This window comes from Malaclemys terrapin, chromosome 1, assembly GCF_027887155.1.
Source record: "Malaclemys terrapin pileata isolate rMalTer1 chromosome 1, rMalTer1.hap1, whole genome shotgun sequence".
NCBI lineage: Eukaryota > Metazoa > Chordata > Testudines > Emydidae > Malaclemys > Malaclemys terrapin.
The window spans coordinates 167,964,439-167,991,799 of record NC_071505.1 but is presented as its reverse complement, the minus strand read 5'-3'; the positions used below and the strand labels follow the sequence as shown (position 1 = coordinate 167,991,799).

The window sequence follows — 27,361 nt, the reverse complement described above, 5'->3', positions numbered from 1 at the left end:
AATCAGTCATACTACAGTTAGAGTATGTGCCTTTGCAGTTTGGTATCACTGCCAGCACCAACCTCCTCATTGGCAAAGAAGAGAGTAGTGTCCAGAAGTTTTGCGGGTATAGAACCAAATCGAATCAGGTGACTAACCAAATCACACTTTGAGAACAATATAAACCTACATTTCATTATGCTCATCACTCCAGACTGCTGGGAAACAAAGACAGGAAGCAAGTCTATAGGAGAACACACAGGTGTTGTAGTGCATCACTAGCAACTTGTCATGTGGTTGATTGGTTGGCAAGTGCCCGCCAGGTGTTGACATGTGCTAGTTTCCATGGGAAGGCCAGAAGCAGTTGTATCACATGTTATGATCTTTAGTAGCAGTGCAGAATGTGAACAGATGTCTTTTAGTTCAAGTTCCATATTTTCTTTTCAGAATAGTATTTCATTCAAAAGCCTCCCTAAATCACTAAAGGGCTTGAGAGCTCCAAATACTTGGGATCTTGGTGGACTGGGCCCACTGTGCACCTTATTCCTATTCTATTTGTGTTCTACCAGGAAAGTTTGGGAGAAGAAAAGCACCATCCACTCCAGTAGGATTCAGCATCTCAATCTTTGCCCCAGTTACTAGAGTCTTCTCCATAGTATCCATCCTATCCACTGACAAGGCCCACAGCTCTCACTGGGCATTCTCGCTGAACTGGCCAGTCCAAATCCCAAACTTCTGTCACTTGTAGGGGCTGTTCAGATCAATCCTGGTCCCAAGTGCCTCTTGAAGCATCTTTCAGCCTGCGTCTGCTTTTTGGGAATACAGGACCATAGTCTATTTCAGATTAGACTATTTTAAAGCCAGCTAGGCTGGCATCCTGGCTCTGGCAGTCGTCTATGCCTGGTGCTTCCAGAGAAAGTTTAAAAAATCCCATAATGCACCTAGTAGTTGTACATAGAGCGGGAGGGGGGAATTTCCTCCTGAGTCTTTCACATGATCATCATTGGGTATTCCTTTCTGTCTGTAGTTACCGATCAGAGATGGGATAAGACAGAGAGTTCAGATCCATATCCAAATTTTTCTTAATTTTAGGGTGCTCTTGAGGATCCAGGCTTCATCCCATTGTAGAGTTAGGGACTATCTGCAAAGCGTGGATCTAGATCTGAAAGTTCCCAAATTTCAGGGGTGTTTTCAAAGGGCTTTTGGCTCAGGCCCATCTCTACTCCATTTATTACATTACGGTCATCATGTTATCCAGCCCTCTACTTGCTCCCAACAATAGCAGTTGACTCTCTAATCTACTCCAGCCTTTTGGAGAAGACCAGAAAGTAAAAGCTAGAATTAGAAATGGGCAGCTCTGTGTTGGGGTGTCGACCCCATACAAGGCAGAGCAGGTTAAATTAGGATAATTAACCTGAATGAGAGAGAGAGCGTGCATGAGCGATGGCAGGGCATGCAGTGAGCAGCAGACTCCTGGGGCATTGGACTGAAGTAGAGCTAATCTTCAGTACCCTACCAGTCAGTGGGCCCTGTGACAAGCTCTGATATGAAAGCAGAAAACATCTCCCCTCTATTGTTCTGTAAGTCGAGAGGCGTGCGGAAAACAGAACCTACAAAAACTGCTGTGTGGAGGTTTTCTTATCTCTTCCTGCCATCTTGAACAATGCATTTCAGATAAAGGTGAGAAAGGCTGAGGCCTTAACAACAGCACCCAGAACCAGAGATGCAAAAGCACTGGAGGGGTGATGGGCTTGGTGCAGCTGATGAATGAGCAGGCAGAAACCTTGAGTTAACCACTTTCCTGACCCAGTTTCTCACTCCCCGGTCCCCTCTTCGCAACTTGTACCTCAAACGCAAACCACTTGCATATTAGTGATACATGTGACGGGGAAGTGAGAACTGGCCTGCAGTGCTGTGAGATGCTAAGAGCCTTTACCCACACTGATCACACTTAATGCTAATAAGGACTCAGTACTGGGTGATGAAAGAGAACTTGAAAGAAAAGAGAAGGGCTGAAACGGTAAGAGAGGTGGGCAGGACAGGGAGGTGCAGACATACAGCACAGGAGGGGGGAGAAAAGAAGAAACTAGGCAGAGGAGACACAAAGATCTTCCAAGACATAAGAGCAGATCCTCAGCTGATGTAATTCCTTGTAGCCCTTTCTTTTCAGTGATACAGACGCTAAAATGACTATCTATTGTGGGTACTTATCTGGGTCCCATTACCACAATATCTGAGCACCTCATAATCTTTAAGGTATTTACCCTCACAGCACCAATGTGAGGTAGGGCAGTGCTGTTATCAGTGCATGTTACACAGGAGGAACTGAGGTCTAGCGAGACTAAGGGACTTGCCCAGGATCCCACAGGAAGTCTGTAGCAGAGCAGATAATTGAACCCAAATTCCACATAGCCCAGACTAGTGCTCTAATCACTGGCCCATTCTTCCTCTGTACAAAAATACACGCCCCTCCCCTCAGCTTCAGTACCCTTAGGTAAGGCTGACTGCGTCGTTGACGAGAGCTGATTCTGTGGCATCTACGCTCAACAAAGGGATGGGGGTGGATTTTCTAAAGGACCTAGGTGGGCATTGTCAGTGGGACGTGTGCTTTGGAAATCCCCACCCATGGTCGGATTTGCTTGTGTAGGGCCCTGGGGACTGAGGCCCTGGTTTCAGTCCTGGTGTTCACTTAGGTGGAGGGAAGGGACGTCCCTACCCTAGAGGCATGATTAAAACAATGTTAGACAGAGTTTTGTTTGAAAGGAAAGTTAAAATGGGAAGTGTAGCTCCAAACAGGACCATGGGGGGGGGGGTGGCGGGGCTGTTCAGTTTCACTCTCTGACAGTCCTGCTGTGCCACTCTGGCAAGCAAGAGAGCGTGTGGGAACAGGAAAGGTGACCCAGGAATTACCCAGGAGGGTAAATTTGCCTTCTTTTCAAACACTCTGCCTGGAGAATTCAGAGACCTCAAGAGGAATTGTGGGGGACTGGTCATGGGTACTTGGCCCAGCTATGGGGATCCCATGGGAACATTGAGGGTCATGCATACATAGTTTGGTGGACTACAGGGATTGGCTGCAACTGTAAAGGAAGAAATCCCATCTTGGCTGTTCCTGCTGGCCTGTATAGGTGGGCTGCACACAAGGGAAGCCTGGGAAGGTGGCTCTAAGGGGGAAAACAGATTTCAGAACACACCACCAGTTACATTCTACCCCACAGATGCATTTGGTTGCTTGCCAATGTCCAGGTCTCCTTCCTTAGGTAATTGCTAAATACAGTACATGTCATAAGAAATCTCTCTGAACTTATGTCAACACTGCAGTCAGAAGTGGGACTGCACCGTATGTAGATGTACTCACCTTAGCTTTGAGCTAACTCACTCAACTAACGTCAGTGAAGCTGCAGTAGCACGGGCTATCCATTTACACACATACTCAGGGTCCTGTGTGGGCTTGTACAGCCTGTGCTGCCGTGGCTTCACTACAATGGTTAGCTAGCTGGGGTATGTCTACATGTGCTGCAGTCACACACCTCCGATTGCGGTGTAGACATGACCTAAGAGATGTAACAAATTGTTTAAGTGTGACCGTGATCAGAAAGTGACTCAGCATATGTGCTCCCTGCAGTCACACTGGCTGAGTTTACTGACCAAAACAAGAAACTCCACCCAGCCCTAGAGTCTATGCAACTTGGGCATTGAGATGGAGTACCCTCTGCCTCCCACAGCATCAGGAGAATCCCCAGTGTGATTCTCACTGCTGACTCTTTGCTAGTGCTGGTAGGGTCCAAAGCAGGTGGGGCACCACTTGGTGGTGTGGATGGCAGAGCAAGATTGCACTGCTGGCAGTTAGAAGTATCAGACCAGATTCCCCTCTCTGTAATACAAATTTTATGCCAGTGTGAATTCACTGAGGTCAATGGAGTTACAGTGGCATACGATTGGTGTCACTGAGTGGACAATCAGACCCATTCTTTTTTGACTTGTAAAGTGAGGTCATGGAATCCAGAACCACTAGATGGAAATACACCAGGTCACTTCACAGAGTCACTTGCCTGTCCATAGCCACAGTTTGACGGTTTTCAAGCTATTTGACAATTCAGTTCATGTGGCACAATGCATTTCAGCTGCAGATGCTGCGAGTGTGTGAGGTTCTTCAGCATCTGGCCCAAAGAGGTGTAGGTGGATGGGTAACACCCACAACGAGACATGCAGCAGTTCCCCCTCTCAGTGACAAAGCCCAGCTTCCCTCTGGAAAGTGACTCTACTAGCCAGATTCCTCAATGATCCAATGTGAATTAGGTGACCCAGTTCACTGGCTCATCCATGGCAAGCATGGGGAAACCTACAACCTCAACAAACAAATGACTCATTGATAGAGGAGCATGTCTTGTTGCCCCCTAAAGACACTGCAGCAAAAGCGGAACCAAGAAAGGCCCCAGGGACTTCCCAGATGCTAGGACTTTCTCATCTCTTTGTTATGGCTCAAAGCCAGCCAATAACTCAGATCTGAAATACCTTTGTGAGTATTGAAAGCTAAAATTCCTCAGGCATTTTGAGGGGTTCATTTCAAACTGTTCAGTTAATTTTTAAAACACAAGTAACACTCGATATAGAACTCAGGAATATTCAAATACCTAGGCAGTGAACAAAGAGAGATTTAAGATGGGTCCTGAAAGAACAATGTCCTGCCTGCTCTTCATAGATGTTACAGATGCCAAAACACTTTTTGCCCGGATCACCTTGACCAAAATTTCCCCTCCGCTATTGCCATGCAATGCGCTGTAGGCCAGTAGCTTTCTGTTCTCCAACCTAGAGGTGGCTGCATTTCAATGCAATCATATCTCTAGGACCAAATCCTGCACTCCTTGTTTAGCTCTTACTCGAGCATAAATCCCACTGGAGTCAACTGGAGTTTGGCCTAGTCCAGAAGCCTGAAGGCTGGAGCCCATAGTAAGTGTGAGGCTTTGGAATGAAAGGCACTATAGCAGAAACCTGTTAAACTCTTCGAACATCTTCAGTGGATTACACCGAGGGACAAAGGATGAGCCCTTTATCCTCCCCTCCAGTGACTCCACTCTCTCCCTGTCCAGTGCATTGGGCCCTATACAGCCTTGCACCACAGCACCTTTGCAGGAGATGTATCAAACCCCTATGCTGGCACCAGCGTAGGGATGGATCTAGCCCCCCTGCTTCCCCCTTTTCCCCCATTTTTTAGTGCTCCGTGTTATGAAGCTGTATGGATTTTCCAGTCAGCGAGGAGTGTCAGGCCAGGGCTGCATCTTGCCCTATGCCTAGGAGACTTGATGTGCAGCAATTTACAGGAAACCTCTGGTGCGCATGCAGCCTGTGGTTCTGTGCTTCCTGCCAAGTGTGAGCTAGTTTGTAGTTCTCTGCCTTTGCCGCTGGTGACAGGCAGCACTCGGAGGCTGGGGTGAGAACAGAGGCCCCGTAGACTGCTGTTTTAGAAAAACCAACTGCATCACAACTTGCTAACTTATTGGGAAACGTACTTCACCCAGAGGTTGAGCCCCAGCCCTCAGCAGCTCAGGAGAGGACACTGCAATCAAGCACAGATCTCCCATGTGGCAGCATGAAGAACTCACTGCTGGTAGGATAGTTGGCCAAACCCAACAGCACTCCTAGCCCCTGTACCAAGAGACCAGGGTATCAGACTCAGCTCTCCTGCACGGCCGAGCACTGAGAGCCACTGGGGTGGTTTTGCTTGCACACTTAGCATCATGCAACCCAGGGAGCGAGAGAGTCAGATTGGACTTGAAGCAGGCTCTTCCTCATGGTCGAGCACAGCACTAGCATTTTGTATACACAGGGCACTTCTATGGCACTCCCAGGTCCCATCTTCCCAGGCAGTAAGTATGTTAGTGGGGTCTCTCCCCATGGCAGTGGACAGCCTTCACCAGCCACTGGAGCCAACTCAAACCTCACCTTGCAATTACCTTGATTTTTTGGCAATCACCCCGAGAGAGAAGTGACAGGAGAGGGGAGATTGAGGGATAACATGCTCATAAAGCAAATGCTACAGCTACTTGTCATTTTGACCCCAAAATTGCACTAGGCATCAGGGATGGGCACAGAGGGTCCCCCCCCCCTTCCCCAATCACTGGGGATGTAGGATGGGCACAGAATGAACCTTTCACCCACCTTGTGGCCCAGTTCTCCCCATTCAAGATCTCCCCCACTGACATCACGTGATAAATGGCGATCAAGGATGAATGCAACATGGACCTTTCATTTACTCTGGTGGACAGGAACGGGCATAGCTAAACCTCTTGAGCTCCAGGACAGGAACAGTATGCCCCCTCAGGACACAGTCTGGGCCCACAATGGGGAGCTGGGTTGGACACAGAGTACCCCCACGCTGTCCCTGCTGGCCGTGGATACCCAAGGGGGCATAGAGTTGAGCATGACAGTGTCATTCTGTGCTGTGGCCACTGGGGCTCACACATCTTCTTTTGCCGCCTATTGATAAGTATGTGAAATCCAGATAGCCAAACGCCAGGAGCAGCACAAGCTAAAGCCCCATCATCCACTCTCTAATCTTTATTTATGCAGTACTAGGCTGATATCTCATATACAAAATAGAGTACAAGCCATTTAAAAAAATAAACCTTAAATTAGTCAAACCATTAGCACACACTGCAGAAAGCTGGGCCTGGCATGAGTAATATTTCCATCCAGATGGACCAGCTTCTGAGGAAAAAGCAAAGTACAACAACTGGCCCCTTGGCGGGACATGCAGGGGCCTCCTTCCCCACATGTCTCTTCCCTGCACCTGGCAGGTCATAAATGAGCACATTTGTGGAGAGAAATAAGGATACACCTTTTAACGCCACAGAAATACATTGGAGACTCGGAGCCTGAAAGAACTACCATACATTCATCTACCTTACGTGGCACCAGTAGCAAGCTCCAGCCAGTGCTATTGAGAATGGCTCTCACGTCTCCGTCCCTGCCCCTTGCTCAGTGTGCTGTCACCAGCACCAGAGGAGCTGCTTTAACTAGCCAGACAATACAGTGAATAAAATAGAAACATGGGGCCTCTGCTGACCCAGCTGATCAACCTGCGAATCAGAGAAGTCATGAGACTCGCCAAAGGTGAGAGGCACGGACAACTCGTGCCTCCTGATGCTGGGGGGCCACAATCTAAAGGGGAGGACACATGACAGCCCCACATGTCTCCTCTGCCCAGCGACCCCCCGGCCCTGCGCCCAGCCTGCAGTCGCCATGCTCTCCCTTCCCCACCACAGTTAGCTGGGAGTGGGTGGGCTCTGCCCTTCTCCTGCTGCACCTCCCCATGGCACATTTGGCCACTCTCCCTGGGGAGCGGGACAGAGCCACTTTGCGGGTCGCTGTTCTGTGTGGCAGGGCAGCTGCCGGAGAGAGAGCCCGGCTGGAGAGGTGACCGCGGCAGCAGCTCGCTCCCCGCCTGGGCCTGGCTACCGTGGACAGGGGCCGAGCAAGCCGGAAATGTGCCCCGGGCCGGGGGGGGGGGGGGGAAGGAGGGAACTCTGTCTCGCTTGGCCCCTGTCCCTGTCTGCTGGGCCCAGGTGGGGAATAGGCTGCCACCACCACCTCCCCAGCCAGGCTCTCTCTCTCCGGCAGTGGCTGTGCTGCACAGAGCAGTGACCCGGAGCAGTCGGTGTGAGAAGTGACTGGTCTCCTCCCCTTCCCTCCCCACCCAGTCCCGGCTGCCAGGGACAGAGGCAGAGCATGCCGGGGCGGCAGGCCCATCAGGAGAAGGACAAAGCCTCTCTCCCTCCTCCCTGCAGTCCAAGCAGAAATCTGTGGGGTGGGTGGCGGGGCACTTGCCCCTGCATGCCCCCCCATATGTTGCCTATGAATAAGCAAGAATGTCTTTCCTAGTACACCAGGGGTTCTCAAACTTTTGTACTGGTGACCCCTTTCACATAGCAAGCCTCTGAGTGCAACCCCCCCCCCCCCTTATAAATATATAAAAATGTGTTTTTAATGTAACACCGTTATAAATGCTGGAGGCAAAGTGGTGTTTGGGGTGAAGGCTGACAGCTCATTATCCCCCATGTAATAACCTTGCGACCCTCTAAGGGGTCCCGACCCCCAGTTTGAGAACCCCTGCACTACACCCAGTGTCCCAGAGACATGTGGTGCTGACTGCAGACCAGCCGAGCATGTCCTCCTTTGTCAAAGAAAGAATTACTGGAACCGCTGGGTCCCCTGGCCTGTGTCAATACAAGGCTATTTGCTTTCAGAATGCTGATGCAGGTGTCAGATGGATTACGTGGTGTTGCCCTAAACCAAGTCCTTCACAGAAATGGAGCAAACGAGGCCTCCTAAATCCCTCCGTGGGAGAGGAGCAGAAGACAGCACTGCAGCATTTCCAGACTTTCCTGGAAGCAAGTAGTATCATAGAAAAAGCAAGAGGGTGAATTCCTCCTCTCTGGTACACGTGACTGGCTCCAGGTGGCACACCAACTGTAATAGCTGCGCTGGCCACCACAGCTGGGCCTCTTTTGAGAGCACAAAGTGGCCATGGGATGAGAGAGCCAACAAGGTTCAGAGAAAGTAGTTATTAATTAGACTACTTGGTTTTGGTTGGTAGTACGTATTACTGTGCAGGAATCTCACACACCAATGGATACTGGCTCCTGTCACGTGACAAGTACATCTGCCTTGGGAACCCTGAACCAGGGCATGTCACTGTAGCCAAGAAATAAAGTTGCAGTTTCTTGCCAGCACTCCAATATGTCAGGCCTTCATTACAATTAACACAACTATTTTCCTCTCCGTGTGATCAAATGACTGGCTGCAACAGCTAGAGGGGTGTTTGGATGGGAGCGCAGGTAAAGGGAGAAAGAGATACACGTGATGAAAGTCATCTCAATAGAGTCTTAGGCCCGTCCTCCCCCCCGTCCCCTCTCCCCCCCCAAAAAATAAATTAGACCAGAAGTTGGCAAGGAGAGGTACAACCAAATGAAACAAAAAGGAAGCAGATTTCAGGACTAAATGTCCCACATTAGCATGGAGTCACTTGAAGAAAATGGCCAAGGTAGTGACCTGTGATCACCTCAAGTCTCCATCGTGGAACGCCTTTTCATCAGCCATTCAGTATAGACAGTGATCTTCCGCAACAAAAGCGGCCAATCTGGGGGATTGCTGGCTATTTGCAAGGTTATTTTTGTGGCTAGTCCCACCAGAGCAAGTAGTGAGACAGGTTCTGTTCCTCCAGGACAGATGCTTAAGGTCTCTCTTTCATGTGGCTTGGAGATTTCTGCTGAGTGCGTGGCCTGGGCCGGGGAGGCCCTGCCTGGTACTGAGTTTGAGACTGTGGAGGGGGTCTCTGCTGCTGGCGTGGCTGCTTCTGGGGAGCGTGAACTGGAGTTTTAGGAAGCTCCCGATATTTCGATTCGTCGCTCAATTGTCGAATTTGCATCGGTGTCTCTTCATCTGCAATTACAAAACCGCCAAGTAATTAGTTTATGACTCAGCATGAGTCATGTCACCAATACAAACAAACAGAAGATAATCCTGGCTGGTTACAGAAGGAGTCTGCAGGGCAGCCTGTGCCTCTCTTAGTTAAAGAAGCTGCTGAGATCTTTCCTAGGCCCTATTCCTCTAATGGGGTCCAAGGTTTTCACTGCGCTGGGGGTCAGTATTAGCAGAGGTATCACGCAGAAGCTAGTGTCTTTTAGTTATCTGGAGATTTTGGAAATAAACAGAATGGCAATAAGAAAAAATTAGTCAAAAAGGAATGTGGCATTGTTATTTATGGTGAACAGCTACTACCTAGGGAAAGAGAGACTCGGACACTGGCAAACAGTCAAATGCTTGCATAGTTTAAGTGGTCTGGCGTTGGGGACCCTGTTTATTTCAATGAAATAATAAAACCTGGATTTGCCATCTACTCCCAGACTACCCCATGGCCCGTCTGTTGGCTGGTAGGGGTCACGGTGCTCATAGGGTATTTCAGTCAGTTCCATCCCCGCCTATCTCAGGGAGCCTGCTCTGCTGGGCAGCTACAACAGCTTACCAGCCAGGAGGAAATATGCCAAGGAGACTGAACTCCTCTTTCATCTTTGGAGGTGATCCATTGAATACAGGGCTGAGACACATCAGTAGGGGGCAGTGTAAAAAAAGTTTGCCCTGCCTCTGTCTGTGCTGTAACTGTTCTGCAGGTAGATAGAGGACTCCACACACAAGGGCAATCAATCTTGTACCTTTTAACCATATTAAATGTACTTCACATAGATGAAGTAGACTTTATCCACTATTACCATTTCTGAAAGGCCAGTGACCATGTATGATTTGATTTAGGGACTGAGTGACCCACTGGCTCAGAGACTGAACTGATCCTAAACTTCTGTTGAACCATTCCAAAGGACCTAGTTACCTTGATGGTAACTAACACAGAGTTAAATGCACCTTAACACTCAGTGAGGACAGGGACAAGCCAATTTTAACATTGTGTCAATGGATCATAGGTAAATCTTTGGTTCCAGTAAGGTTACCCATGACCAGCTGGCAAGATGTTAAACACAACAGTCCCTGTCTACACTAACTGCTAGGGCACAAAGTTAATGAAATATGGTAACTAAAACAAACTGTTTGCCAGAAGCTGGAAGTGAGCAACAGGGGATGGATCACTTATAGATTCTAGGACTGGAAGGGACCTCGAGAGGTCATAGAGTCCAGTCCCCTGCCCGCATGGTAGGACCAAATACTGTCTAGACCATCCCTGATAGACATTTATCTAACCTACTCTTAAATATCTCCAGAGACGGAGATTCCACAACCTCCCTAGGCAATTTGTTCCAGTGTTTAACCACCCTGACAGTTAGGAACTTTTTCCTAATGTCCAACCTAGACCTCCCTTGCTGCAGTTTAAACCCATTGCTTCTTGTTCTATCCTTAGAGGCTAAGATGAACAGGTTTTCTCCCTCCTCCTTATGACACCCTTTTAAATACCTGAAAACTGCTATCATGTCCCCTCTCAGTCTTCTCTTTTCCAAACTAAACAAACCCAATTCTTTCACCCTTTCTTCATAGGTCATGTTCTCAAGATCTTTAATCATTCTTGTTGCTCTTCTCTGGACCCTTTCCAATTTCTCCACATCTTTTTTAAAATGCGGTGCCCAGAACTGGACACAATACTCCAGCTGAGGCCTAACCAGAGCAGAGTAGAGCGGAAGAATGACTTCTCGTGTCTTGCTCACAACACACCTGTTAATACATCCCAGAATCATGTTTGCTTTTTTTGCAACAGCATCACACTGTTGACTCATATTTAGCTTGTGGTCCACTATAACCCCTAGATCCCTTTCTGCCGTACTCCTTCCTAGACAGTCTCTTCCTATTCTGTATGTGTGAAATTGATTTTTCCTTCCTAAGTGGAGCACTTTGCATTTGTCATTGTTAAACTTCATCCTGTTTAACTCAGACCATTTCTCCAATTTGTCCAGATCATTTTGAATTATGACCCTGGCCTCCAAAGCAGTTGCAATCCCTCCCAGTTTGGTATCATCCGCAAACTTAATAAGCGTACTTTCTATGCCAATATCTAAGTCGTTGATGAAGATATTGAACAGAGCTGGTCCCAAAACAGACCCCTGCGGTACCCCACTCGTTATGCCTTTCCAGCAGGATTGGGAACCATTAATAACAACTCTCGGAGTACGGTTATCCAGCCAGTTATGCACCCACCTTATAGTAGCCCCATCTAAATTGTATTTGCCTAGTTTATCAATAAGAATATCATGTGAGACTGTATCAAATGCCTTACTAAAGTCTAGGTATACCACATCCACCCTTATCCACAAGGCTCGTTATCCTATCAAAGAAAGCTATCAGATTAGTTTGACTCTGATGATTGCCTTGATCACTTGATGATTGCCTATTCTGTTCATCCTCTCTGGGGCACCTGGCATTGGCCACGGTCGGAAGACAGGATATTTGGCTAGATGGACCATTGGTCTGACCCAGTATGGCCGTTCTTAATGTTCATGACTCCTCAAGGTCATGTTCTAACATGTCTTAGTTTTCTAGTGAAGACAAGTGTAACAGGGCTGGAGTTTGGGTTTGGTTCAGATGAGCAACCAAAAGTTCAGTTGTGGAACTGTCCAAACCTCTCAGGTCTGCAAAGTCAGACTGTATATATTCCAAGGAAAGGCTATTGGGAGATTTATGGTCCTCCCTGTTGCTGGTCAAGCCAATCACACCATGAAAACATCTCATGAGCATGTACGACCTAGTTAAACCCTGTTCACCCTAATGATGTGATTTACCTGTAATGATGATTTCATTGTTAATTATTTATAGCCAATATTTCTGTTATATTCTTGAATTCAATTTCTCTCATTACATACCTTTTCTTCTTTTTCTGTGACCACCAAAACTAAAACTCAGTCTAAATTTTCAAAAATGACCAGTGATTTTTACATACCTCTATGTTCAGGTGTCCAAGTTGAGACACTTTAATGGGGCCTGATTTTTAGAGGATGAATAAATAACAACAAAACCGCTCTCTTATGCTCTGTACTTTCTGAAAATCTGGTCTCCTTACAGTGACTCAGGTTGTATAGCCAAAAAAATGGAGGCACCCCAAATCACTCTCTAGGCATACCTACATTTCAAATGCAATTAGTGGTGTTGATTGCCTTTACGTACATAGAAGTTAATGAGAAAGTGTGTTGGTGAGATTCTCAAGCTTATCTCTAGATGAAGGATGTTCAAATAATCATGGATGCTTCTCTGAGACAAGCTTTTGGACGGTCTGTCCTCCCCTCACTGGTAAATAATAGCCCTTGAAAATAGCACTGTCTTGTTAAAAACCACCATCAGAAACCAAGATTAAAACTGGCAATTGAAGTGTAGAATTGCAGTGTGACAAAACTCAGTTTTTTCTCTCTCACTATCTCTGAGCAGTTTGTGGAAAGAACTAGGAGATTTTAAGTGGTCATACAGCAACATGAAAGTTTCAAGTGCTTACCCTCTTCTTCATATCTTTCTGCTCTCTTCTTCCTGATACAGTAAATCAGCAGAGCCAAAAAGATGACAAAGACAACTGCACCTCCTGCAATGCTCCCGATGAGAATAATGTCCAGCGGCCCTAGGTCAGAGAGAAGAAGGAGGAGATGTCACAGGGAGAGAATAAAACTCCAAAGTCTGGAATTTGGTCCCAGTGATCTGGAGGATGTACACATGTGAAGCTTAGGACATAGATAACGATGATGATATGAAAACCTTGTAGTTATATAGCATCTTTTGTCCCAGCATCTCAAAGCATTTTCACAAACAATAAATTAAGACTCATAACACCCCTCTGAGATAATGTTAAGTATTATTATCATCCCCATTTTACAAAGGGGGAAATTGAGGCACAAACAAAGTTAAACCACTAGCTTATGGTCACAGAAAACTTGGTGGGAAGGAGAATTTTTTCATGAAACAGAGTTATGAAATGTGTGTATGATGTGCTTTGTTTGATGGGAGTTCTCGGGAAAGTTTGAGGCAGAATTCACAGGAGTGCCAAGGAGTTTTACTTAAGAAACAATAGGTGTCAAACCTCAAAAGTCTTGTTCTAGATTGACACACAAAGATCTGAGTGCCCTTCTGGCCTTTTAAGGACTTTCAGAATGCTTTGACTGGGCAAAAGTAGGGCTCAGAGTCTGACAAAAAACACAAACTTTTTCAGGAGCCGGAAATACTGTGAGAACAGCTTGTCTTGTGGTATTTCAGAGCTTGCTCTTCTAGCCGTGGCGGAAACTCAAAACAAGTGCTACACAATAATTAACAATAGTGAAGAAACAGAAAAACTAACCAGCCGTGCCACCGGTGAGTGCTGGGGGGTGGTTCCCCCTACCCCCCCCAGTCAACCCCTCCCACGGAGGCTGGGACCAGCCCCCACCCCACCCCTGCAGAGGCCTGGGGCCCCTTACCCCTCTCCCCCCATGGGAGAAGGGGCTGCGTAGGGCCCCAGAGTAGCTAGGGACGGCCCTGGTGCTAAGCATTAATTATTATTATTATTATTATTATTGTCAATTTACACCCAGTGAGGACTGGCCCTGAGTGATGAGAGAATGAACTTCATGCAATAAGCTCCAAGTATTTAATATACACAAATGAATGTGACAGTAAGAAACAGCAACTCTACACTGCCTTGTGGTGACTCCATCTTTGGATCACCCACCCCATGCTTGCTTATCAATTTAACAGGCTTATCCCTGGCTATGTTTGAGAACTGCTTCTTGATTCTTATATCTGCACTCATACTCCTCTCGCTGTTTCAGGCTGCCACGACGCTGTCTAAAGTGGTGGTACAGCTAGGAGTGAAATTGGATGTGCCCCAGCTTATGGTGGACGGTCAATGACCTGTCAATGACCTGTCCCTGGGGCAAGTCTGGGGACTTGGAGACAGAACTTCCCTACTCCTGCATAAGGAGGCAGGACAGGTTTTTGTGTATGTCGCTGGAGGTGGGGGATGGGGCTGAGGCAGTGCCCCCACCCTCAGATCACTGAGCAGGGGCAGGGGCTGGTCAGTGCAGAGGGAGCCATTGCGGTGCAGGGCACATCTCCGGGCAGTTGCCTCCGGCTCTGTGCCAGAGGGCATGCCATCTCGGGCAGCTGGAAGGACTTGGCCTCCCACTGCAGGTGGCTGCACTCAGGCAAGTGCTGGGGCAGCATCAGGTCCTACATTTAGGCAGGATGTAGCGGAAGAGGAAACCACTGCAGTTGCGGAAGAAGCCGCCTTGGCTGTCCTGGGCAGCTGGCTCAACTGCTGCTGGGAGAACATGCACCAGAGCAGTGAGTCTTGCACCGACACGACAGTTCCATGCCACATCTCACACATGCCTCCCCGCCACCGTTCAGCTTCTGCTCTCCAGGAAGGTGGATGAGCCTGGACCCGCTGTGGCAGCACCCCCGCCCCAGTTCCTGCTGACAGCAACACTCCACCCCGGTTCAGTAACAGCCCAGCGCTGTCTGCCGGGGCCATCCCAGAGTGAGCCCACTGCAGCTGGGGAGAAGCCACCTCCTGCCCTTTATCCCATAAGTGCCTGGGAGCAGCCTCCCCTTCTCCTGCAGGTGATTGGAGCACCTCTCTCCCACTTTCACTAGCCTCTGCTCTACAGTGGCAGGGCCTCTTGCCGCTTCCGTCGCTCCAGGCACTGGCAGAGCTGCCACCTCTCAGGCTCAGATCGGGCTGGGCCTGGTGCTAAGTGGGTGAGCCATGGCCCTGCCACTGGTCTGAAGGGGGCAGACAATCAATCACCCTTTCACTGCAGTGAGCCCCACACTGTAGGATCCTTTCCTCACGCCCTTTGAAAGCTGACTGGTTTTATTTATTTGCAGGTTTTCAGTGGCACTTCTCACTGCAGCGTCTGGGGTAAAGGGGGGCGTGACCCTGAAAAGTTTGGGACCACTGATCTAGATTATAAACTCACTGGGGTAGGGTCAATGGGCCAAATTCTCTGCTTGGGTAACTTCATTGAAGCCAAAGGAGTTAATTCTGTAGAGAATTTGACTCCATATCTTCAACCGTGTACTATACAGCATGTCGTGCAGAGTCACTGGGCAACGGATATTAAATAGTATCTAATCTAATAATAGATTTAACCTTTGGGATCTCTCATTTAGATTATATGATTCTTTTGTAATAGCTGTAAATGCCCAGTTCTGCTGCTGGTAAAACTATGGGGGTAAAGCCTGCAGCACTGTTCCTGTTGTAATAAGTATGTAGGTTTCTACCACCTGATTGTCAATTTTACTTATGTTACTGTTAAACTGCTTGGTGTCTGAAGGTGCCAGATGCCCAGATTAATAGGTCAAAGGGAACATGTGAGTGTTAATTGCATAAATGGAGATTCCTACACTATAAAGCCAGCAGGGACCATTGTGATCATCTAGTCTGACTTCCTGAATAACACAGGCCACAGGACTTCACCGCAGATGGGAAGCCACCAAAGCTGTTCAGATATTACTTTTAAAAGACTAAAAATAACACATAGGTAATAAAATTTAGTTTTTAAACAATTTTTCTATTGACGCTGTAGATTATTAAAAGTGAAAGGATTTTGGAGATCTGATTAATTTTTCATTCGTTGACTTCTTGCATTTCACCCAAGTTGGACAATTAAAGAAAAGACTGGTCAGTTTCAGGGGTGTTTCACTGACTGCACACTAGCCTAGCGCTGCTGGGCTTGCCTCCCCAACACTGCAGGACACTGTTTCAATTCAAACAAAGAAACAAACAAAATTTCCAGTGACTTCTTCCCCCTCTAAAGTTTCATGAAAACATTTCTATGAATAGCAAATTTTATAAAACCTTTTTCCTTTAAGAAAATCTACACCTGAGGCCTAGCCTACTTGATTGTTCATTTAAGCTGATCAACTCCTAAAAGTTTCACAGCTAATTTCCCAAAAGCTCACTGCAATGGAAGCCCATGCTTTATATGCACATGTTAAATAGCACAATCATGACATCCAGGTTTTTAATCAAAAGAATCCATCCGCCAATGTGGCATCACTGACTTCTTAGATACAAAGGGTGGAAAAGATCAAGACTTCCTTGCATCTAATTCTCCTGTCACTTGGGGCGTGTCTACACTTGAAACGCTACAGCGGCAGAGCTCCACCACCGCAGTAGCGTTTCAGCGTGGGCACTACCTATGCTGAAGGGAAAGGTTTTCCCATTGGTATGGGTTGCTAGGTCGATGGAAGAATTCTTCCGTCAACCTAGCGCTGTCTACAGTGGGGGTTAAATCCTCTGAGTGACGTAGCTGGGGCAACCTAACTTTTTAAAAACGAGATTGACCTAAATATGTTGCTCGGGGTCATGAAAAGTTTTGTGACTTGAGCACTGTAGTTAAGTCAGCCTAACCTCCAGTGTAGACACGTCTAGGTCGATGGAAGAATTCTTTTGTCAACCTCACTACTGCCTCTCAGAGAGGTGGATTAAATATAGTGATGGAAAAACTCGTCTGTCACTGTAGGAAACATCTACACCATTGCACTACAGTGGCACAGCTGCAGCGCTACAGCTATGCCACTGTACCACCTGTAGTGTAGACACAGCCTTACACTGGTGTAAATCCAGAGCAATTCCATTGAAGTCAATGAAGCCACATAGGTGTACTATGTAAATCTGGATTAAGAGAGAGGAGAATCAGGCCCATTCTTGGGAAATGTAGGGTGTTAATGGACATCCTGACCAATTTTCAACTTGGGTAATTTTATTCTACCCAACTAAAATGACCCCTGACGTTGTAATGATCTATGCAGTGCAATGGATACTGTTGGTGCTGTAGAAATAATGAAGAAGAACAGCTGGGGGGAAAAAAGGGTTTTGTTTTTTGCTTCCTGCTGTGTAGCGCTGCCTAAAACCTACTGCATGTCTATTCCCTCAGTTATTTTATTGGGCTGACACTGGTTTTAGAATCAGCCCCCTGGAGACAGCTGCACATGTGTAACTCTTTGTGGGCTGTGATTAGGTAACCTTTTTGCAATATAGACTTTGTACCTGAACATTTGATTTCCTGATCAGTAGTTTTCATGCTAACGTCATTTTTAACTTCACATTGGAACTTTGCAGTACGGCTTTTGGCCTTGTGTTGATATTCAATCTTCCATATGCCATTTGCATCTGTTGGCTGTCTTTCAAAGAGTGTCTTGTTATTTTCAAGCAAACGTAAAGCAGGTTTGTTCTTCTGTTTCACCTCACATGTCACCGTTATGGACTTTTGTGAACACGTCCATTTGATTTCTGGTTTAGTGACCATTTCTGAAAGAGAATAGAAGAGGCAATCAGTCTGTGAAGATTTCTAATTTTAAAAAGTTCATTGTTAGAACAGGCAAGATCCACAGAATGATACAAAGGAACCTGGAGGGATTTTAGAGGCATGGGCAGAACATAACAAAATGATCCTGTGAAAGGATGTGGGACAAATTAATCTGAAACACAGATATTCAGTGAGAGAGAAAGTGGGAAAGTAGCAATGCCTGAAAAAATAAAGGGGAGAGCGAACAGCAAATTAGACCTGAGGGGGGATGGGATGTGGCAAAAACAAAGAAAAGGCCATCTGAACACTGGTCTGCATATTTGTTTTTTTATAAAAAGTTTAACACCTTTATGACTCATTGTCACGTTCCTCGCTGTTCCCTCCCTGCAGATCTGTAGAGTGTTTTTTCTTGAGATAACATTTCATTGTTTATTTACAGAGAGAGGATCCCAGTCCCTTCTCCTATGCGGTTTTGAAACACAGTGGGCCAGATCACTCTAGCTCAGGCTATGTCTACACTGCGCACCTTACAACGGCGGCTGCTGCCGTCGTGCTGTTGTACGGTGCGCTGTGTAGCTGCTCTCCAGGCGACAAAATAAAACCACCCCCAATGAGGGGTGGTAGCTTCAGTGCTGGGAGAGCAGCTCCAGCTGACGAAGCGCTGTCCACACCAGGGCTTTTTGTTGTTAAAACGTTTGCCATTGGAGGAGTGGGGGGTGTTCACACCCTTGAGCCACAACAGTTTTAACGACATTAATTAAGTGCCAGTATAGACAGAGCCTCAGTGGACTGCAGCTCAGGAGCTACAAATGGCTCTTTAATGCGTCTCCTGCGGCTCTTTGCAGCACATGATATTAAAACACTGATTTCAAATCTAAGTTATTAACCAATCAGGATGCTTTTACTGTGTTATTAACTAATTTAGTTATCAGCTTGCACTACCTTATTTGCTGTGAGAATACTACATATTATATTATATATACACAAACACACACACACTAAATATTTCCCATCATACTGTTTGAATATGAACAGTACTATAGTAAATGAAATAAGGAATTCACACTACTGTGGCTCTTTTGGGTAATGTTGATCACTAATTTGGCTCCTGAACCACTGAGGTCTGAAGATCACTGCTCTAGTTCATGGAGAACCCCCTCAGGCATGGCCGAAGGGAGGAGCAAACTACCAGTTTCCCCCTGCAAAATTTTTGTTGCATCATCCCATCTGGTAGGAGGAGTTAGGGGATCCTGCAGACTTGGGAGACTGCAAACCCTCCCAACGACTCTGCTCTCAGGGGTCCATGGACACAGGAACTCTATTCCATCCATACAGAACCTGGAGTCAACTTGCAGGCTCCACTAACCACCTCCCTCTCTGTTTCCGGAGCACAGTTGGCACTAGCTGAAATGGCTGCTCATTAGCAACCAGGGAGAGGACCCAGAGCTGTATCTATATTACCTTGCTCAAAGATGTAACATTTCCCGCCTAGATCTGTGTGTGGAAAACTGAGCTCAGAGCAAGGGGAAGAGCCAAGGAGAGCAAATCATCAACTGCTGTTCTATCTCCACCCACAAATACCTCAGATACTACGCAGGTTCTCAGACACCAAGGTGGTTGGTTGGCCTGTAGGGAGACCACAGTATTTCCTCTCTTCCATACAGGAGGCCATCAGTCCAATGTAAGCAAACACACATTGCAGTTACTATGGGAGAGAAGCTATGCTGTGCAGGGAGGACTTACACGAAGGCTTTACGTCATAGAGCAAAGAGGCAATAGTCTCCTTCTATGCAGCTCTGGCATGACTGCATCTGCAACTTTGCATTCAGCGTTGGGCACCAGAAAGACTGGAAAAGCTAGGTCAGTAAAAATAATAATAATAATAATAATAAAAATACATCCCTGTCTGCCATAGCTATGATGGTATAAATGTATAGCCCAGGTCTTCGCCACATTGCTTAACGCACTGCTGGAACGTGTTCAGATACAGCAGTGATGACTACAGTAGAAGAACATAGACTAGACTAGACATCGTCTTAGTACTACAGAGGCAATGAAGCTATGAATAAGCTGGTTTCGGTTTCCTATTATGCACAGTGAATTGGTAATGGAGCTCCCCTTGAGGAATCTCTATTACTGGCAATGGTACATGAGCCAGAAAGAGCCCACCCTGACTCTGAGTCCAGGTTGACGTTTCAGGCACATCAGTTGCGGGGGCGGGGGGGGGGGGGGGGGAAGAGCAAGAGAAGCAACTTTTTACTTTTACACTGAGCAAATCAGTCATTGCAAAAAGCCTGGAAACCCTCAGTGCTAGTTTACACTCAGTCATTTTTCAGAGTACTTCACTTCAACTATTGAGCAAACGCTGTAATCCATCTATTGAATACAGTGTATGTGCAAAGTATGGCCCTGGTCCTGCTAACACTGAAGCAATTGCTCAGGGCTGGATAAACACTATTCATCGATTTTAGGGCCAAAAGGGACCATAGTGATCATCTAGTCTGACCTCCTGTATAAATAGAATTTCACCCAGTAATTTCTGCATCAAGCCCATAAATTCTGTTTGAGCGAGCACATACACCGCTACCTCGATATAACGCAACCTGATATAACACGAATTCGGATAGAACGCGATAAAGCAGTGCTCCGGGGGCGCGGGGCTGTGCACTCCGGTGGATCAAAGCAAGTTCAATATAATGCATTTTCACCTATAACGCGGTAAGATTTTTTGGCTCCCAAGGACAGCGTTATACTGGGGTAGAGGTGTATTTCAGAAAGACATCCAGTCTTGAAACATTCTAGACACTATGGACAGATGCCTAGGGTCCTGATTTCTAGATTCACACGATGATGCTAAAAACTAAGCTTTTACTTTTAAAAAATAATTATGTTATCTATCTGACCCTAATGGCCATCATATCACTGCACCTCACATCACTAATGGATTTTATCCTCCCAATACTCCTAAGAGCTACATCCCCATTTCACAGTTGGGAAACTGAGGCACAGGATAGATTAAGTCACTTGACCAAGGTCACACAGGAAGCCAGTGGCTGAGCTAGAAATTCTACCCCAATCCAATGCCTTAACCTGTAAACCTTGAAAAACCATGACTCAAGTATAACAGGTTTCAGAGTAGCAGCCGTGTTAGTCTGGATCAGCAAAAACAACGAGGAGTCCTTGTGGCACATTAGAGACTAACAATTTTATTTGGGCATAAGCTTTCATGGGCTAGCACCCACTTCATCAGTATAACAGATATACTGATGCATCCCTGAGTCAGCAGGCAGTCTGTAACAATAGCTCAGAGGGGTGTTGATTTGAGAGTGGTCACCCCTTCAGGGCTTTGCTAGGGCAGTGGCAGCAGGTGTCCACACACAATTTGAGAGGGTGGATCTCCCCACCAGAGAGTTTGTCATTCATGCGGTCAAAGATATCTGAGTTGACACTGGTCACCTCCATCTAAATAGCAATTATCCCGATAAAGAAAAACTTTTAAAACATTAAAGATATCTGTATTTTTTTCCTTCGGCTTATAAGTCAAGTTAGTAGAAAATCAGGAATGAATGTCATAATTTTTTAAAATTCAGCTCGTGTTTCTTTTCTTTAAAATATTTTAAATGTCATCAAAATCTTGACATTCAGAAAATTCCAATCAGCTGTAATAATTGGTCAATAAACAAACAAAATTCCAAACAGTTCCCCTTTTTTTTTTAAATTCAAAATTTTGTCAGAATTTCTAAATACAAAAAAATTCAAACCAGCGCTGCTTATAAGGGATGGAACAGGTGAACAGGAGACCCAGTTAATTACAAATAAATAGGGGGCCAGTTACTGAATCATTTACTAATTGTCAGGCTTCAAATGCAGCAGTTCAACATTAATGCAGGATGTAAACATGCAAGCAAGCTGGTAGGCTCAAAAGCAAGTCATGAGAACCAAGTACTGTCGAAGGAAAATCTTCATGTTACAGAAATTTGTGCAAGATCTCAGGCTTTTTTCAGCAGCCTCCTGTTTTAGGAGACTGCCTAAGTATTCCAAATGTACCGAGCACGGTTCTGCTCCACATCACACTGGTCAAACCACCTAAAGGTACCAGTTCCTTGAATGGCTGCTTAAGAAAGGTTTCACTGTCTGTTGTGAAATCAGGGCTTGAACCGGGCAGGAGCACGCATACCAGCACTCTCCTGAGCTGTCTTTTTAGGCTCCAAAATGTGTGCCTTATGGAGAAGAACACAAGCTTAAGGAGCCTAGCGGAGCCCAGGGGTATATTTGAACCCCAGTTAGGGGAGCCGAGCCCAGCAGAGTGTGCAAACCGTTTAAAAATCTCCACAATCCATCGTGAATGGCATCTCATTTTGATGTCTCAAGTGGGTTATTAATTTGTGGGAGGAGTTTGGAAGGGTCCTACCACCATTTTTTCCCCCAAGTTAGACCCCAGCCTCCCAAATGTATATATAAACATTAGGGGTTCTGGATATTTTGAGTGGCAAAAGAAAAGGCTCAGTGTGACCTGAGATAACATCTTCCATTGTTCATCGATACCAGTGCAGGTTTGTTTGCTCGACAGATTTCATGGCTGATGTGAGAGAGAAGAAATCAGACAGCAGAGGGACTAAGCAGCAGGAATAGAGGGAAAGAAGGGAACAGGGACACTCACCTGGAAAGAAAGGAAAAGGAGGAACCCACCCAGGAACAGAGAAAGGGAATAGATGCAGAAGAGCTAACCTTTCAATGAAAAGGAGCCCACTCAGCAAAGTTAGAGACCACAAGGAAACGGAATGGAGACCCATTCAGCAGAAGAAGAGAATGGGAACAAGGGGGCTCACCCAGCTATGGTGGGAGGGACATGGAAGGTGACTCACCCTGAACGCTCAGAATTAAGTTGTTCTCCACTTGCAGACTTCCCGAGTCATTGTACACGGTCACTTTGTAATTTCCACTGTCCTCTTCCACCAGGTGGTCTATTTTCAGGGTTCCATTGGGGAACTGTTCATACTTTTCCTTATCCTTGTAATATTTCACGACAGAACCTTTGCCTTTCGTGAGAGGTAATATATTTTTGAGCCATGATACTTCCTGTTGCTGTTCCACTTTGAAACCAGGAATGTTCAAGAAAACAGAATCATTCCGAATACCATACACTTTAGGGGCTTTGTCTGTAGACCCTTCAAAACAGAGGAAGAACAATACAGCCCAATTAGTGTCTGTCCAAAGCATCTATGGATGAGAGTTAACAGTAGACACTGCAGCATTAAATAACTTGGTCACAAAGTTAATCTCCCACTTTTCCCTTATTTCCCAAACCACTCCTCATTGATAAGGGTGGGCATTTATATAGCGGCTTTCATCTCAGACCCTCAGCGATTTCTGAAAAATTAGCCTCCTTTGATGTGTCTTGAGTTGAACACTGAAAATCATTAGTCACTTTTCAAAATCTTGGCGTAAGCAACTTGCCTGAGGTCACACAGTGAGTGAGTGACAGAGGTGGGAGTAAGACCCAGAGGTCCTCCTTCCCGCATGGCTGTGACCACAGGATACACTCCCTCCCTCCCTCCCAGAGCTCTCTTTCATAGGTACTATCACCTGATAAACACAGGCCCAAAGGCAGGTTTTTCCCCTCTTTTCAGGTCACCTTTGACTTCAGTTCCCTTTGTGCAAAACGGATAATACCCAGTTCACAAGGGTGCTACTGCAAGTGGTTGTTCAGCACCTGAAGATGTTAGCGGTCACATAAGGGCTAAATATTGGTATTATTAAGAAAGGTAAAGGCTGTTTAGCCTTATTCATGTTGTTACATATAAAGAAGCATTTATCTTCCCATGGTATGTTCTGTCACAAGATCTCATGTCCATTTATCTCAAACTAAATCTAAATCTAAAAATCACAGCCTCTGAATAGTAATAGCAGATTGGGTTTTTAGAGCACAGATTTTGCCTGAAGGTGACTTCAAATGAGAAGCTGACTCCACACAAACATTTGTGTAGATTCTTAGTCCGTACCGCATAAGCAAGTTGATAAATAATATTGAAACTATCAGACAGGTTAAATACATGCTTGTAAGTTTCGAATAAAATAAATTAATTAACAGCAAAACTTTCAATCTTCCATTTGCTAAATTAATTCCACTCTAATCTATGGGATAAAGCTATACTGGTAGGCATGGTGAGCTATGCTGAATTATTTTTACACAGTGTAAGTTCTTTTCCCCATAGAGAGAAACTAGGTTTATAAATCTTTTATTATAATATATAATCCTTTATTATAAAATTTTCATTAGATCTAGGATACAATAAAATACATCACAGCGAGGAAAACTGAAAACTAATTGCTGCTTTGTGTAATAGTAATATTGGAGTCAAATCAAAAAAATTAGACACTCATGCTTGTGCAGCAAAATAATTATTCGAGAAATCAGAGAGAGACGGCCCATTAGAGCCTGTGAGAGGATGAAGAGTTTCATGCAATGCATTCACCAGCCCAAAGGGAAGCTATTATTGAGCTATCAAGTTTCTTAAAAAGCATTCAACATTTCTAAGGGAACATTCTGAAATCACTCACTCTTGGAAGTGTAACTATTTTAATAATATTCGTTCGCCCAGTAAGTGTTAACAGGAGCACCAAAGCCCTTTGTAAAACCTGTAGCATTTTTGACAAAGAAAAAAAATGTAATTCAGATACTTGCTACTCCTCAGAATTACTCCCAGATATTTAGAATTATTGCTACTCATTATTATTTGCATTGCATATTCTATCATTTATATTTTGCATGTGTAGATGAGGGAAAAGTTGATCAAAATCCTGAGGAAGGAAAGCTCAATAGTATTTTGACAGACAATCCTGATAGGTCTTTAAAAGTTTGCTTGGTCTCCCGAATCATTGGAACAGAAGTCTGAGCATCCCAAACAAACAACACTTAGTCCTCTGTATAGACAATGAAACAATATTTGTTGACAGTGCCAACTGAAATACTCTGCAAAGGACAGAGCGATCAGAGTTTAGCTACAAACTGCTCAGATTGCCGTCACAAAGAGGATGGGATGATTCATGTGTGGTGAACTAAAAGGAGCTACACTGATAATACTTTACCCATCTGAGAAAAAAAGTATTCACTTTTAAAGTTTCAAACATTTTAAATAAATAGACTCTTGATTTCCTTGAATGGCTCTGTTTTAAGTCCATAGCAAGAATATATTCCTTATTTATCTAGTCCTTGTACATAGAAAACATTAAACAACCATCATAAATGATCTACTGTTGGATTTATTCCAGTCATTCATGAATGGTTCTTGTTACTGAATCCACTACGACTTGTTCTAATCTATAAGCCAAAATTGCAACTAAATTTTTAGATCAAAGTTTTAAAAAATAATTGCTATAACTAGAAATAATAACAATATGTATGTACCTAATGTAACTTACAACCTAGACCGACCCCACCCTACCAGATGATCATTTGTATTTATCCCCCTTTCTGTTAATATTCCTGTGCAAAAAATACTTGCACTGTCAACAGTTCTGTTTCCCTTTAATAAAATGTTCGTTACTAGAAAAGAGCAATGGGTCTACACAGTGAAGTCGCTCTTGAAGAGGGTTACGAAAAAAATGCAACAGCTTCATTGAGGGCAGTAGGAAAAACTCCATGCTGACACTTACCTATATTAATACGTGTCAGATAAAGGATTGTTAACTTGAAGCTAAAACTGTTTACAAAGTATTATAAATATTTTAATAGCAAGCTCAGGTCATGGGCCTCCCCAGACTGAAAGCTAAATAAAATAATAATAGCCAAGAGATCTTACGGCACTTTGCAAAGTAAGGCAGATACCATTATCTCCATTTTACCAATGGGAAAAGTGAGGCCATGTGCTTAACAATGGGGGCTCGATTCTACAAGGAGCTGAGCACTCTGCCCCCAACAGCAAAGCATTTGAGTATGTGCTTCAATCTAAGCACGTGAATAGTTCTTTTGAAGTCAGTGGGACTACTCGCATGCTGAAAGTGAAGCATGTATTTAAGAGCTCTGCCTGGACTGGGGACAGAGTGCTGACAACTTTGCAGGATCAAACTCTAAGAGTTTTAGGGTGAAATCCTGACTCTATTAAGGTCAATGGCCAAGGATCGGGGCCAGGATTTTACCCTAAAAGGTCCCATTGCCAGTTCCTCAAATATCTGATCTTCGCAGCTTCATAAGGGCTCGCTACCATTCAGAGGGTTGTGTAACGCTCTTAAATGATTTATTTGCACTGCACTTGCTCTGGCAATAGCGATCGTTCTTCTAGAGACAAGAAGCCAAATTCATCTCTGATTTTAGTAGAGTTAAACCAGGGAAGAATGTGGCCCATGATATTTAAGAAAGATCCAAGGATTTTTATCAGATCATCCATCTTGCCCCAAGCTTCACTATTTAGCTTTAAGTAGAAGATGTGTGGCAGGGATGGGATCAGTCACATTTAATTTTGCTTACACATTTCTATATTAAAAGCACTATTAAAGGAATAATCTAAAACATACTGGTAATAACTTGCTCCTCAACTATAACTGAGTCAGGGGAGAGGCTTAAAATGTGCAGTGTGGACAAGACCACCCCAAATTCTCATAACTGGGTGAAACCTGGGACAGTGCAGTTATAGGTCCCATCCACCTTGAAAATTATAGCCTTATTGGAACTGGATCCCAGAGTCAATTATCATTGTGACATAGATGGGCCTAATTCAGCACCCCGTTAAGATATCCATCACCCTTGTCTGGGTACAAGAAATGGGTGTTACTCTACCACAGTTTTAAATGCTTTAAGTGCAATTTTAAGCAAAGCCAGCCTGAAAGAGCAAAAAGCTGGTGCAAACTCACCTTTTACACAGGAGAATAAAACCACCAGGCACTTGGCTAGAAAAATCCCCCTAAAGTTCATTTTCAAAATCGTATCTTCAAACTGTCCCAGCACGAAGAGAGCTCCTGGCCAGTGAGATGAAGTTCTACTTCTGATCAGCAGCCTTTTGGTGTGTCAGCACAGCCCTGGCACCTCTTGTCTCCTCCTCCTCTTGCTCACCGTAACATTTGCATTTCGGTCACACACACGAGCAGAGTGGAACTGCTTCTCGGACCATTGTTTTACCCAGGGTTGAGGAACAACTTGCAGGGATTTAGGAAAGTGCAAGCCTCAAATATCAGAATTTCCCCCCAATTTTGTCCCAACTTGAGAACAGAACCTGAGCCACATGTTTCTTTGATGTTCAGCTAAGGACCTTGACCTCTACATCCATGTCCCAGAAGAAGGGATGTGGGGAAGTCTTACTATTCTCCTGCTGCCACATTTAACCTGCCTTGGGAGGTCTTGTTGGGTGAGAAAGAAAGATCACCCTCCAGGGTCTTCAGGGACTAGCTGACAGGCTTAAGTAGCAGCTGAGGTCTGCTGAGAGGAGGTGTGTTATGTAGATAGCATAAACACCTCCTTTGAAAGCTTTAGATTAGCTTCACACAAACATTTGAACTTTGAGGGGCTTTTGAACTGAAACTGAACTCCAGGCTTAGTGAGGTTCACCCGTAATTAGCAGTACAGTGCAAACACACAGGTGTTTCAAACCCCTCTTGAGCATTTAGGAAGGAGTCTGCTGGGA

General features: G+C 45.3%; 1 protein-coding gene across 1 annotated transcript; it reads right to left on the bottom strand.

Moving 5' to 3' along the window:
* Nucleotides 1-7,484: 7,484 nt before the first annotated feature.
* Nucleotides 7,485-27,033, bottom strand: CD2 (CD2 molecule). The gene is made up of 5 exons (XM_054016436.1): nucleotides 26,595-27,033; nucleotides 22,610-22,912; nucleotides 17,486-17,746; nucleotides 12,959-13,078; nucleotides 7,485-9,420 (listed from the first exon to the last, which is right to left on the bottom strand). Exons 1-5 carry the CDS (start codon nucleotides 26,653-26,655, stop codon nucleotides 9,212-9,214), a joined length of 954 nt encoding a protein of 317 aa, XP_053872411.1. The 5' UTR covers nucleotides 26,656-27,033; the 3' UTR covers nucleotides 7,485-9,211.
* Between the last annotated feature and the right edge of the window lie 328 nt (nucleotides 27,034-27,361).

What these genes read in the sequence shown, in the direction of transcription:
- CD2 (XM_054016436.1), bottom strand. Translation starts at nt 26,655, where the DNA reads ATGAACTTTAGGGGGATTTTTCTAGCCAAGTGCCTGGTGGTTTTATTC. An exon ending in CTTAATTCTGAGCGTTCAGG is followed by an intron (nt 17,747 to 22,609) that starts GTGAGTCACCTT and finishes ATTCTCTTTCAG; the next exon opens with AAATGGTCACTAAACCAGAA. An exon ending in AGAAAGATATGAAGAAGAGG is followed by an intron (nt 9,421 to 12,958) that starts GTAAGCACTTGA and finishes TTGTAATTGCAG; the next exon opens with ATGAAGAGACACCGATGCAA.